Genomic DNA, 14,410 nt, shown 5'->3' with positions numbered 1-14,410 from the left:
ATGTAGAAGTAGTGTCACTTCCATAAAATTTACTTAAGTCTACATTGTCATTGTCTTGTGAGCAACTGAGGGACAACAGAGAGATTAAGTGTTGAAATATTTTTACCTGGAATTCTTGCATGAAAGATTAGACTTAACACCTGGGTTGAATTCATTTTACCCTTGCTGTTCTTTTCTCTTTGAAAGCCATTGGATCCCTTGCAAAACTCCAATGTCTGGATCTTAGTGACAATGCCTTAGAAGTTGTTTGCCCAGAAATTGGTCGTCTGAGAGCTTTACGTCATCTTCGATTAGCTAATAACCAACTACAATTCCTACCTCCAGGTAATCATAGTTTGTAGCACATAATAGCTTTTTTTTGTCTATTGCACATTTATTTTTATTCATGTTTTCACTGTTTGCCCAGGCAAAGGGCCATTGGTATATTTGTATTTGAATTGTCCATTTCTTTGAAGATGAAACTAAGGAGTGTGAATGAAATGTGATGTCTTTTCCTTGCTGCCATCATAAGAAGGTGACATATATCTGCCCACTAAGGTGGGTTTCGATTAGTTTACTGGAGTCCTCTAAAAGGGAGTTGCTCTGATGGAGTCAACAGAGACATGGACATTTAGAAATGCAGAAGCCTCAGGAGACTCCTGGAGCTAAGAGAGCCTGCAGAAGCTAGAAAGGAACCAGAAGTGACAGACACAGATGTGTAAGTGCTTGGAGCGCTGAAAGAGATGCTCCAAGTGCTGACAGAGATGGACCTAGACATGGATTTTAGATGCAGAGCCCAGCAGACATTGCCATGTGCCCTCCCATGAGATGCTAAGCATGCCAGAAGCCAGAAGGATCCACAGGAGTTAAGAGAGCCATTTGAAACCAGAAGCCAGGAGAGGATACAGATGGCAGCCATATAACTTCCCATCTGACAAACATCGGCCTTTCTTGAGTCAAGGTATCTTTATTTGGATGCCTTAGTTTGGACATTTTTATGGCTATAGAACTGTAAACTTGTAACTTAACAAATTCCTTTTATATAAGCCAATCCATTTCTGGTATACTGTATTTCTGGCAGCATTACAAACCAAAACAGTATCCAAAGGGCAGATATTTATCTATATTGTTTTCTCTTATTCTCCAGTAAGGCAATTGATGTATACTATCTTTGATTGAATAAAAAAGCATATTAGACTTTACTGGCAGAATTTAAATTTGAGTTCTACAAGTAATTGTCAGTTCTGCTTACTGAATGCCTGATTAGATTATGACATGCCTATAGACAGTACTATAATCCTGTGTTCCCTTGAGCCACACTTTCAATCTTTTGACTTTCTTATGAGAGGCATCCTGAGACCTTCCTTTTTTAATCCATACAACTGCAAATTTTGCTGTCATGTATCATTTCCCACAGTAAAGAAAAGGTGAAGTATGATTGAAAAATAAAAATAAAAAACCCTTGTGTTCCAGGTAGTATGTGTAACTTACTATGTAATCAAGGATGAGCAGGGAAAGATACAGATGTTGGGCAATTGGCTGGAAACATTTTACTTAGAAACTCTTTCAGGAACAGCTATCAGTTTTTTACTGTATCCAAAAGAAAGGGTCTTCACAGTCACATGAAAAGATCTAAAACTATTGATGTAAATTCATGAATGAGAAAGTCTATTATATTTCTTTATGATTTAAAAAATATCTTCTCTGAAGTTATTCAAGTACAAGCTTTTAAATGTTTTGTAGAAGCATCGTCATAAATTTTTAGACTTTACGTAATGGCATTTATTTATTTGTACAATATTTATAAAAATGGTACCACTGTGGTCCAGTATTGTTTACAAAAAGTGGGACCATAATACTACTGAATCTGCTTAAAAATTTTTTGTAACTTTTTTTATTGTATAGTGTAACATATATACAAAGCAAAGAAATAAAAAAGCAATAGTTTTCAAAGCACTCTTCAAAAAGTAGTTAAAGGACAGATCCCAGAATTTGTATTGGGCTACCATACAATCCTCTCATATTTTCCCCTCTAGCTTCTCCAGAATATAGGAGGCTAGAGGACTTAAATACTTTTTTATCATTACAATCGACTTTTTTTTCCTTCTTTTTTTGTGAACAATAACATATATGCACAAAAGCTATAAATTTCAAAGCACAGCACTGCAATTAGTTGTAGAACATATTTCAGATTTCGAGCTGGGTTACAATTTCACAATTTTAGGTTTTTACTTCTAGTTGCTCTAAAATATTGGAGACAAAAAGAGATATCAATTTAATGAGTCAGTATTCTTATTCATTTGTTAAGTCCTGTCTTCTATGTGTAATTCCGCCAACACCTTTGATCTTTCCATACCTCTCATTGGGGTTGTTTGGACTTTGGCCATTCTAAATTTTTGATATTGGAAGGGTCTGTCACTAATATGGGGTAGAGAGCTGAAACTATCTGATGTTCAGGAGAGGCTGGGCTAGGTTTCAGGACTGAGCTGGACCAGGGACCCATCTGGAGGTTGTAGGTTTCTGGAAAGTTACTCCAGTGCCTGGAACCCTTGTAGAATCTTATATATTGCCCTAGGTGTTCTTTAGGATTGGCTGGAATGGCCCTGGTTGGGGGTTGGCAGGTTATGATAGGTAGCAAGGTCTACCTGAAGCTTGCATAAGAACAACCTCCAGAGTACCCTCTTGACTCTATTTGAACTCTCTCTGCCATGGATGTTTTATTAATTACATTTCTTTTCCCCTTTTTGCCCAGGATGTAATTGTTGATCTCACAGTGCCTGTCTGTATTCATCCCTGGTAGTCCTCTCCCACGTCACCAGGGAGACTTTCACCCCTGGTTGTCATGTCCCACGTAGGGGTGAGGGCAATGATTTCACTTGCAGAGTTGAGCTTAGAGAGACTGAGGCCACATGTGAGCAACAACAGAGGTTCTCCAGAAGTAGCTCTTAGGCATGCTCTATAGGTCGTCTAAGCTTCTCTGCTACCTACATAAGCTTCACAAGAATAAGCCTCATGATTGAGTGCATGGCCTATTGATTTGGGTGTCCCTGAAGTGTGACACAGTATCAGGGGATTCCCTGTGGGTAAAGCTTAATAGTTCCATATTCTTTCTCCCCTCCCTCAATAGACTTTGCCAATACTTTTTGATTATCTGCTTAATATACTCTAGGATGTTACCAGGTGTGTTAGTTAGATTCAGTTGTCAACTTGGCCAGGTGAGCATACCTAGTTCTGTTTTTGTGGACACAAACCAATGGTACGTGAATCTCCTCTGTTGCTAATTACATCTGCAGTCGGCTAGGAGGCGTGTCTGCTGCAATGAGTGACGTTTGACTTAATTGGCTGGTGCTTAAATGAGAGAACGCAATGTAGCATAGCCTAGCAGCTCGGCATTCCTCATCTCAGCACTAGCAGCTCAGCCCAGGCCTTTGGAGATGCAGAAAGAAGTCACCCCGGGGAAGGTTGTTGGAGCCCAGGGGCCTGGAGAGAAGACCAGCAGAGACCATCTTGTGCCTTCCACGTAAGAAAGAACCTCGGTGGAAAGTTAGCTGCCCTTCCTCTGAAGAACCAACAAAATAAATCCCCTTTTATTAAAAGCCAATCCGTCTCTGGTGTGTTGCATTCCGGCAGCTAGCAAACTAGAACACCAGGCATTACAATAATCTGTACAGGATTAAAGGACCTCTTTCTTATTCTGTGCTTGCTGTGTTTAGGTTGTTCAAGTGAGCTGTACAGATAGGTTGAATTAGATTATGCACTACAGAAAATTTCAGTTCTAGATCTAAATGGCAGGCTATTGTTTTTGCCACCTGTTCTGCCTCTGTGGCCATACATAAGGCTCCTAAAAAGGGCCAGGCTATGACTACTGATACTTGGCATTCTCCTTTCTTTTTCCTAAAGATTCAGTTGTCCTGCTGTCTGTTGCAAAATAATTAGCAACCCTGCTGGAGTTTTTATAGAGTGTCCCCATATTTTCATGGCAGTCCCCATCTGTCCAGAAGGGCAGCCATCCCTCCCCACATAGACAGTGCTGGTCAACCCAGGATTTCCCCTACTGAGTTTCCCTTTTCTGGACCCATGCCTATTGCTGCCAGTGTTGTCCCAGTCTCCTGGCTGGCTCACCGATTGTTTGGGCCAACACTGAGTTCGTGAAGAGCACGAGCCAGTGCTGCTGTGTGACAAGAAAACATGTCAGGCATTGAAGTAAACATAGATTTATTAGGACTTCTGAGCAGGAGAGTTTCCAGTAGCAGCAGTCCAGAGGGGTAGCACCCCACACAGGGGCAGGAGTGCAAGGAGGAATATGTATATAATTTTAGAACAAAGATATTCCATATAATATGAGGACATTAAGGCTCTAGTATAATCATTAAAGGGGTTTATGATGTTTTACTAAAAATAACATTTAAGACTAAGATACACTCAGTTCCATCCCTCTCTTGTCCCTTTACATCTGTGATTACATTCTTTTCCCCCCAGGGAGGTTATTTTCTTTCTTGACCTTTGTCCAGGCCAAGCAGAATGTTACATGCTTTGGGTTTCATTCCCATTTAGGAGGGGGCCTGGGCACCCACCTGGGCTGCCACAGGCAGTTTGAAATATTATGATTTGAATGGGTAAGGAGTTAGCTATGCATCCCCAAATATTTGCTTGTGTTTGGAAATATCTATGGATAATATTTCTTACTTTAGTGAGACCATGTGAGGGACTGTTATGCTGTCCCAATTTGATGCCAGTAGATGTCAGTTGGTGTTCTAGTGTGCTAGCTGCCGGAATGCAATATACCAGAAACGGAATCGCTTTTAAAAGGGGGAATTTAATGAGTCACTACTTTACAGTTCTAAGGCCGAGAAAATGTCTCAATTAAAACAAGTCTATAGAAATGTCCAATTTAAGGCACCTGGGGAAAGATACCTTGGTTCAAGAAGGCTAACGACGTTCAATGTTTCTCTCTCAGCTGGAAGGGCGCATGGCGACCATGGCAGCATCTGCTGGCTTTCTCGTGGCTCTACCGAAAAAGGGACTCTCTCCAAAATGTTTCCTCTTTTAAAGGATTCCAGTAAGCAACTCCACCTTCAATGGGTGGAGACACACCTCCATAGAAGTCATCTAATCAAAAGTTACCACCCACAATTGGGTGGGTCGCATCTTCATGGAAACAATCAAAATGCTCCCACCCAGCAATATTGAATGAAGATCAAAGGGCATGGCTTTTCTGAGGTCCACCACAGATTCAGACCAGCACAGTTGGTATCTGCTTGATAGTCCCTTCTGCACAGTCATTTCTATTATGGACAGACTTCTTACGTTCTCCCCAAAGACCTAACTTTTACCATGTTTATTTGTTGTGGTCAAAAACCTTTGGATATAATTTCATATTCAATATTTAAAATTTTAAAAAAATGTAGAGCAAAATTTAAGTTTGGGACATTTGAAAGTCTAGATGGATCTGGGGAATTCTTAAATTAGAGTCTAAGGATGGATTTCAGGAGTTTCCTGAACTTCCTGGAATTGTATGCACAGTTTAACTTTTGTGAATATATGCATATTTCTGTGTGTAGGCCCAGTGTTTTCATTAGATCCTCAAACAGATCCGTGACCCACATGTTTGATACCTATTGGGTTATCTGCCAATACTTGTTTCCTGGGAATTGTCCTTTCTCTCATTTTATTGGATTGTAGGGACTGGCCTCTTTGCCATAGTATGATGTTGCTCTCTGCCTACAGTTGATTAGTACAGGTGTAATTACCTAACCCAAGCAAGATCAATCAGTTCTTTTCCTGGGAGTTTCGAAGAGGCTGATGGGGAAGAAGAAAAGAGAGAGGAGGGGAAGCAGAAAATAATTCAGTTTTCCTCTCTAGGCCACCACACAATACTTTGTAAACGTGTCAGGTGCTGGTGGTGGTCATGTGGACTAGAAAACTGAAAAAGAAAGAAAGATGAAGCAGGTAAGAGAGAGGGTGGTGGTAGAAGATTTCCTAACCCTTCTTTGATATCCCAATCACTGATTCTTTTCCTGCGCTCCAGAGGCTTTGCGCCTAATCCTATGAGCTGCAACTAAAAGAGCACTAAGTAACCCGAAGGTTAAAAAAAGCTTATCTAGACTACAGGATTAATTACATATTGGGCTGTCCTATTTACTTAACTGTTGTACTTTGAAATTGCAAAGGCCATTATTGGTCCTGGAAGTCCAGTGTTTGCATTAGCATCATCAGTGGTATGTCTGTGCTCTGGTTCATTCTGTTAGACACCTGTTTTTCCCTCCCTTTTAAAAATTATTTGCCACCTTTTCTCTAAGGTACCCCCACCCCCACCCCCAAATGCAAGTAGTTTTTTCCAGTGTAGAATGGTGATAGGTAATAAGAAAGCAGAGAGAGCCTATACAGAGCAATTACTAAGCCAGCCGAACGGATCTGTTTGAGGATCTAATGAAAACACTGGGCCTATTCACAGCAAATGCATATTATTCACAAAAGTTAAACTGTGCATACAATTTCAGGAAGTTCAGAAAACTCCTGAAATCCATCCTTAGACTCTAATTTAAGAATTCCCCAGATCTATCTAGACTTCCAAATGTCCCAAATTTCTTAAATGTTGCTCTACATTTTTTTTCAAATTTTAAATATTGAATATGAAATTATATCCAAAGGCTACTAGAGCTTCATTCTGTGGGGAGCCTGGGAAGTAATGTAAAATGAAGCCCTCAGAATCATCCCATTCGAGATCAAGGGAGCAGAAATATTTACACATCAACTCCCAAAAGTCCAGGGTTGAGAGTTGCTGTGGTATGTGGCGTTCCTGGTGGGCAGCACATGTACATGTGGGCAGAGCTGCAGCCTTCTGTGGGGTCAGAAAAGGCCTCAGGTGTGGGGTAGAGACTCCAGGAGTGGAAAGTTGGCCAGAGAACACCAAAGACATGTAGGGTCTGAAGATATAAAAGGGACACTGATGGTATCTGGGCTGAAGAAATGTCTTCATCACGAACTAAAGGACCATGTTTGGGTACACCTGCTTTAGAAGTCTTCTTGGCTTGGTCCATCGATGGCAGCCTTTAAAGATAAGGTTATTTGATAACTTGGCTCCAAGATGGATAATGATCATGCAAAAAAAAAATCTTCCCAGTAAAAATAACTGAAGTCATGCTCTATAGTGTAAAGGCTTTGAAACTTTGAAGCCCTGTTTGTCTAAACAGATTCAGTTTCCTTTCTTTAAAAAACAAATTTATTATGGAAAATTTTAAGCAAAATGAATCCCATATACCCAGCACCCAACTTCAACGATGATTATCATGATCATCTCCTCTCTTGAATTTTTCTTTTAATTTTTATTCTTCATTTTTCTGTCCTGGTCTTGCAGGGATTTTTGTTTGTTTGTTGTTTGAGTAAAATTTATATACAATGAAATTTATAAGTTTACAATTTTATAAGTTTTGACAAATGTATATTCCCATGTGACCAACACCCTAAGTAATGATCAATTAGAATATTTCATCAATTAGATGTAAAACATTTCCATCACCCCAGAAAGTTCTCTCCTTCCTTTTCCACTCAATCTGCTTGCCACAGACACTCTTCTGATTTCCATCATTCTAGATTAATTTGATCTGTTGAGGAACTTAATATAAATGGAACCATACAGTATATGCTCTGTATCTGGTGTATTTTCATGTAAAATTATGTTTTGAGATGTGCCCATGCAGTCGGATGTATCAGTATTTCAATCTTTTTTATTGCAGTGTATTTTTCCATTGTATAAATACACAGCCTGTATGTTTTCCTCTTGGTGTTTATGCGGGTTGTTTCTGGCTTTAGAATATTATGAATAAGGCTAATATAAACATTTTTGTGTACATTTGTTTTCATTGTTCTTGGGTAAATACCGAGGTGTGGAAATGCTAGTTCATAGGGTAGATATATGTTTCACTCTATAAGAAATTGTCTAGCAGTTTCCAAAGTGATTGTGCCATTCTACACTTTTTCCATCTGTGTATGAGAGTTCCAGCTACTCTGTATCCTTGCCAGTGTTTGGTGTTGGCAGGAGTTTTTTCTGTTTTGTTTTTAATTTTAGCCATCCGAATGGACATGAAATTGTATTGCATTATTGTTTTAATTCACATTTAGTTTGCATTTAGTTTAACTTGTATTTCCCTTTTCATTAATAATGGTGAGCACTTTCTCATTTACATATAGGCTATTGTAAATCTTCTTTTTGAACTGTGGGAGGTTGTCCCCCTGCCTTACAGACCAGCCACCAGCTTATTGGTTGCTGAGGGATTCTCTGTGCACTTTAGTTCTGCCCTTGCCCTCTGTACCTTGTGCTGTCTTCCAGCCCTGCTACCCGCCCCCAACCATACCAATTTCTTTTTGTTTTTTTGTACCTCTTTTCTGTTTTTTGTAATAACTTGAGTATGTATTAGTGTTCCACTTTATTTCCTCTATGGGCTTTTCCTAGGGTTCACATCATGCACCTTCAGTTTATTGCAGTCTACTTAGAATATCGTTTTCACATATTCACTTCACATAAAATGTAAGACTTTACAGTGGTCTGCTTTCATTTACCTTCCTTTGTGCTGTTGTATCTTATATTTTATTTCTGTATATGTTACAAACCCCACAGTAGAATATTATTTCTGCAATAAGCAGTCATCTTTAAATGAAATTAAGAGAATACGGTAGTCTTGTATTTATCCTCATAGTTGCCATTTGCTGTGCTCCTCATTCTTCTCTGTAGGTCTTTTTTCCGTAGTTCTGTACCATTTCTCTTCAGCCTGGAGAACTTCCTTTAGTATTTTTTGTATTGCAAATCTGGGTAAAATGAACTATCTTGGTTTTGGTTTATATGAAAATGTTTCTATTTTCCCTTCCTTTAAAAAAATATTTTGAATGAATTTCAAACTTGTAGGACAGGTGTAATTACTTATTCACATCCCATCCAGAGAATGCCAACATACCCCTCACCCAGGTCCTCCAACTTTTATCATTTGGGGCGCATTTGCCGTATCATTCTAAATCTTTCTGTCTGTCTGTATTTATTTGTCTGGCTTTCTATCAATCATCTTTCTATTTTTCTTTTCTTAACATTTGAGAGTAGATTGTTATACATCACTGCTCCTCGAACACTTCATACTTCCATGTACATTTCTTAAGAACATAGATATTCATTTATATAATCATCTTTAGTTGAGTTGAGAAATTTAGCCTCGATATAAAGCTTACGTTCTGTACTCCAGTTTTTTCTTAATTTGTTGATAGTGCTCTTGTGGGTCTTTTCTCCTCTATGTTTGGATGCAGACTGGGATCACGTATGACTTTAGTTGTTATTGTGTTTTTAATCTCTCTCTCTGTCTCTCTCTTTTTTAATTATGGAAACATATGTACAATATGACTTTCCCCATTTCAAACACTCCCAAGCATACAACTCAATGGAATTAACCACATTCACAATGTTGTGCTACTCTCGCCACCATCCGTTACTAGAACTTTACCATCACCTCAAGTAGAAACACTGCACCCATTATGTGTTAACTCTCAGTTCTCCTTCCTCCACTGCCCCTGGTAACCTTTACTGTACTTTTCTGTCTCTATGAATTTACATTTTCTAACTGTTTCATATAAGTGGGATCATACAATAACTGTCCCTTTGTGTCTGACTCATTTCATTCAGCATGAGGTCTTCAGGGCTCATCCATGTAGTAATATGTATCAGAACTTTGATCCTTTAGACAGCTGAATAATACTCCTTTGTATGCATATGCCACATTTTATTTATCCATTTGTCAGTTGATGGACACTTGAGTTGCTTCCACCTTTTGTCTATTGTGAATAACACTGCTGTAAACCCATGGGGTACAAATATCTGAGTCCTTGCTTTCATTTCTTTGGGGTTTATATCTACAAGTAGGATTACCAGGTCATATGGTAATTCTATGTTTAACTTTTTGAGAAACTACCAAACTGCCTTCCATGTTGGCTGCACCACTGTATATTTCCACCAACAATGCACTAGTGTTCCCGTTTATCCACATCCTTACCAGCACCTGTTATTTTCCACTTTTTAATTAGTAGCCATTCCCAAAATTGTGGGATAGTCTCCTTCATTTTTGTAAAACGTTTTCTCTGATTATAGAATTCTGAGTTGACAAGGGTTTTTTTTCTGTTAGCAATTTAAAGATGTCCCTCTATTTTATTCTTGCTCCATTGTTTCTGACGAGAAGTCAGTTTTAATTTGTATGTTTGTTTCCGTATACATAATGTCTTTTCCTCTGGCTGCATTTGAAATTTTCTCTTTTTCTTTGGTTTTAGCAGTTTCTCTATGTTGTACCAAAATGTAGGTTTTTTTATATTTGACTTCCATGGTGTTTTCTGGATTCCCAAATTGGGCTATTTTCTGTCATTATTTCTTTAAATATTTTTTCCTACCCCATATTTCCTCTTTCTGAACTCCAGTTGTGCACGTTAGCTCATTTGATATTGTTCCACAGGCCATTGAAACTTTGTTCTGTTTTTGTTTTTTTTTCCGCAATCATTTTTCTCCTGATCTTCAGATTGGATGAAATCTATTGATCTTTCTATTTGTTCATTAACTTCTTTGTGCTCTCCAGCGTACTATTTGTTAAACCACCTCTACCCTCTCTCAGCTTTTTATTCTCCGGTACCCTGTCCTGTGTTTTCCAGCTGTTTCCTCGATCTCAGCCTCTGTTCTCTGTCTGCTCAGCTCTGTAAGATTGCTGAGCTCTGCTTTGACTCCACTTCCCTTTGTGGTGGTCCAGACATGCCCCTTGGCTGAAAACTAGGCCAAACACAGAGCTCATCTTTTTTGTTTCCCCTTGGTATAAGGATCACAGTTCTGTGTTGCCTGTGCATTGCTTGAAAACAGTTACCTCATATGTTTTTGCCTAGATTTATCATTTTATTTTGTGGGAAATAAGACTTCTGTCAGTTATCCTGTCATATTTGGAAGTGGAAATCCTGTTAGGTGTATTTTGATTTCTCATCTTGTTGACTTGCATCCTTTTTCAGTTTTTTAAATTAAGTTCCACTTACATATTTATATATTGCCTTTCTCTACTCCCAGTATCAAAACTATAACATTATTTGCTATAGAACAGACTTAAGCTGATTTTCTTCCAAAGGCTTTTCCTAACTTGATCAAGGAAGATGATGTGATCTATCATGAAGAGAAATGCTGTCCACCTGTGAATGAGGAATTATGGGGGGAAGGTTCCCCTTAGTGCAGACTCCTTACCCAACACTGTGTGCTTCACGCTCAATAAAGACAACAAAAGCTAATAGATGTTAGAAGAGGTAGAGACCAGCTAATGCCTGATTCAGGAGGAGCCTGATTCACTGTAAACTTTCTGTGAACTCCCATCAGAGAAGGTTGAGCTAAGAAACAAAACAAACAGAAATAACTGGGAATCAGAAAAGGTGATGCTTACATCTGACACGTCAACCTATTTTTTTTTTTTGGAAATACTTTTATACTTGAAAGTTGTTTTGTGAATCAAATTGAAAGGACTTTTAGCCAAATTAAAAACATTAAAACAGTCTCTGTTGTACTTTAAAGACTAAAAGTTTGCATAGACGTAGAATATGCACTACATCTAATCAGTATGAATAGTTCCTATACTCAGGATACAATTATGGTCCAGGTTTTTTTTTCCTAAATATTTTCCACCTCCATGGCTTTAATGGAATGATACTTAGCTTGCCTTCTAAGATCTGTCCTGTTGCCATATAAATTGTTCTGAAATCTCTGTTCTTAATGGCCCAAGTTAGAAGTAGGGAGGAGCAGATCACCCTTCTTCCTACAGAGGTCATAGAAGGAACCCATCTGTGCTCCCTCTGGGCTTCCCCTGTTGCTTACTACCACCTACTGAGACCGTGTTGGCATAGCCCGACGGGTGCTGGCACAGGGTGCAGTGAGTCTCCAGGAGGCTGACCCAGGTCTGCTCCACCTTTGAATTCTCTGGGTTACAGTTTCTAGGAATGCTCAGTAGTTCTAGGAACATTGGGTCAGCCCAGGTTTCATTGTTGCCCCTCCTCTTGTCCCTATCCTTCCCTCCACCCCCACTAGCAATCAAGTCAAAGTAAGATAGGGCACCTCTCTTTTTTCAAAACACCAAAGGTCTGAATACACCTCTTCTCCCCAAATAATCATGGCTATTCACCCATATTACCCTTCTTTGGGGAACATCTTTGCAATTCCTCTGTGATTTACTATCCTAGGGAGACTCCAGTTTTCATTGATTCCGCAGCAGTGCTAGTAATGTAGGTAGCACTTCTCTCACTAAGAAAGAATTTTAAAAATTACTTTCTGGCATGCAGGTCCCCCTGTGGTATCGCCAGGCTACATGTGTATGCCCAGCAAGATATCTATATAGACTTTATTTTGTGGGGTTATCTACATGACCTTGAAGACTTCTCACTTGATCTATTTTACAAGGCTGGTTGAAAGTACCATGCAATGTACTGGAGGATGTGGGAGGTATATATGTGAACAAAATCTGGACCCGGTTAGCCATTGCTTCAGTACAGTGCCAGGTGGTTAAAAAACCCAATTTGGCAGCTCATGGTTGAAGGGACAAAATCTAACAATCTGCCTAATCCTCAGCTTGCTGGATGCTCTACTGAATAAATGTATTCATTTATTCTACCAGAGTCCTAAATTCATGTTTAGAACTTGTTCTTCAAATATTTATAGATGTAGAGTTACATATTAATTTATCATTAAAAAAATCTATTATATAGTATATAATATATAATAATATATAATATAAAAGTATTTATATACAAATCTGATTGGAGCGCAAGCTTTTTGTGTGTGTGTATGCTGTATGGCAGGGTCACATTCATTGTTTTTCTATGTGAGTATCTGTTATTGCAGCACTATTTGTTGAATTTTTATTTGCATGTTTTTTGTTTTGTTTTTGGGGAAGTGCATGGACCGGGAATCAAACCTGGGTCTCCTGCATGGCAGGTGAGAATTCTACCACTGAACTACCCTTGCACCCCCTGAGCTCAGACTTTTAAACTTTATTTACAACTGCTAAGCTTTGAAAATGAGGCCAAAACCTTAGAATAAAAACCTGCCATTAAAAATTTTCTAAAAGAAAAGATGTTTGTTGTCTGAATCATATGTATCCTTCTTGGTGTCAAATAAATATAGAAAATATTCCTTTTTAGGAAAGGTGTGAGGGGAAAAAGTAGAAAACTTGCCAAATGTCTGGAAAACAAAAGACCATTGTGTTGATCCTTGAAAGAAAGAAAAGGTAAAAGGATAAAAATTAGTTTCTCAGACATGGAGAGCCTATATCATCAATCTTGTCACGGCACTTAGCAGGTTGAGCTCCTTTTTTTTTTTGGACCATGTCTTTGAGAAAAAGGGATAAAAGTAGCTAACATCTTAATACTAGTGATTGAAGTATGAAATCTGCAAATACAATGTGTCTTCCAAATTCACTGCATGCTTGGTACTTCCCTGCCCTTTCTGTGTACAGTTTAATTTACTTCACCATAATCTAGTCCAAGCTTGGTGCTGTATGGGGACAATAACAGCACAGAGGTCAGTTGACGAGTCTAAGGAGAGGCCTTGTGTGGCATGAGGGACTGAGTTGGTGGCTAAGTGGCCTGCAGGAGCCAACTGCCTGGGTTTGGATATTGACCATTATTATATCTCTCTGAAATTTATCCTCATAAGATGTCATCCACACAATGTCAGGATTATGTTTCTAAAATGCAGAATGACAAACTGCCTCCCCAACTAAAAGCCCTCATTTAAATAAGTTGTCAAAGGTGTTAGGATTGAAGCCTATACTGGGTATGTAACTGCTTGTTGCTTCTGAATACCAGGAATTAAGGGTACTAAACAAATGATGACCATCTCAGTGTTCTTAACTTTTTGGAGTGAATTTCTTTGAAATTTGGTTCTTTTGGAGCTAACTTATAAATATAAATGGGAATTAAGAGATTGAATTAAGTTTTGGATGTAAATCAGCTTGTATTTTAGAGACAGTATGGAGTAATTTTTACCAAACCTATTGATATTTTGGCAAAATTCATGGTTCATCTTTACTAGACAGCTATCAAGTGTTTTTCTTATGCTAACAGAGTAATTTGATATATTGCATATATTAACCAATTTTAGGGAAGAGCACATTTTAAATAGATACATAAGCAGAGATTATAGTTCAGTGGTTATTTGATAGTTTTAGGTATGTTTTCTACTTTGATTTCAGTATATTATTATTTTATGACATGAGCAGAAAATTATGTTTTCATGTCAAAGCCATGTAATTGTGAAGAAAACTGAAATGGCAGAGTATAGCTTATGTGTAGGATAGTCATTTCCTAAAAAGTAACATCTTCGATGTATGAAACATTTTAATTTTTCACTTGTTATTCTTATTGATTATACCTCTGTAAATTTTGC

General features: G+C 38.4%; 1 protein-coding gene across 11 annotated transcripts in view; it reads left to right on the top strand.

Moving 5' to 3' along the window:
• The window catches only part of LRRC28 (leucine rich repeat containing 28), a 159,984-nt gene that overhangs the window by 35,416 nt on the left and 110,158 nt on the right, over positions 1-14,410 (top strand). For all 11 annotated transcript variants that reach the window (XM_077124063.1, XM_077124066.1, XM_077124069.1 and 8 more), the window contains one exon: positions 187-324. In XM_077124063.1, the coding sequence (XP_076980178.1) occupies positions 187-324 (138 nt within the window). The remainder of the gene's footprint in view (positions 1-186; positions 325-14,410) is intronic.

This window comes from Tamandua tetradactyla, chromosome 12, assembly GCF_023851605.1.
Source record: "Tamandua tetradactyla isolate mTamTet1 chromosome 12, mTamTet1.pri, whole genome shotgun sequence".
Lineage (NCBI taxonomy): Eukaryota > Metazoa > Chordata > Mammalia > Pilosa > Myrmecophagidae > Tamandua > Tamandua tetradactyla.
Note: the sequence above shows the minus strand (reverse complement) of the source record. Positions and strands in the feature narration are given on the sequence as shown.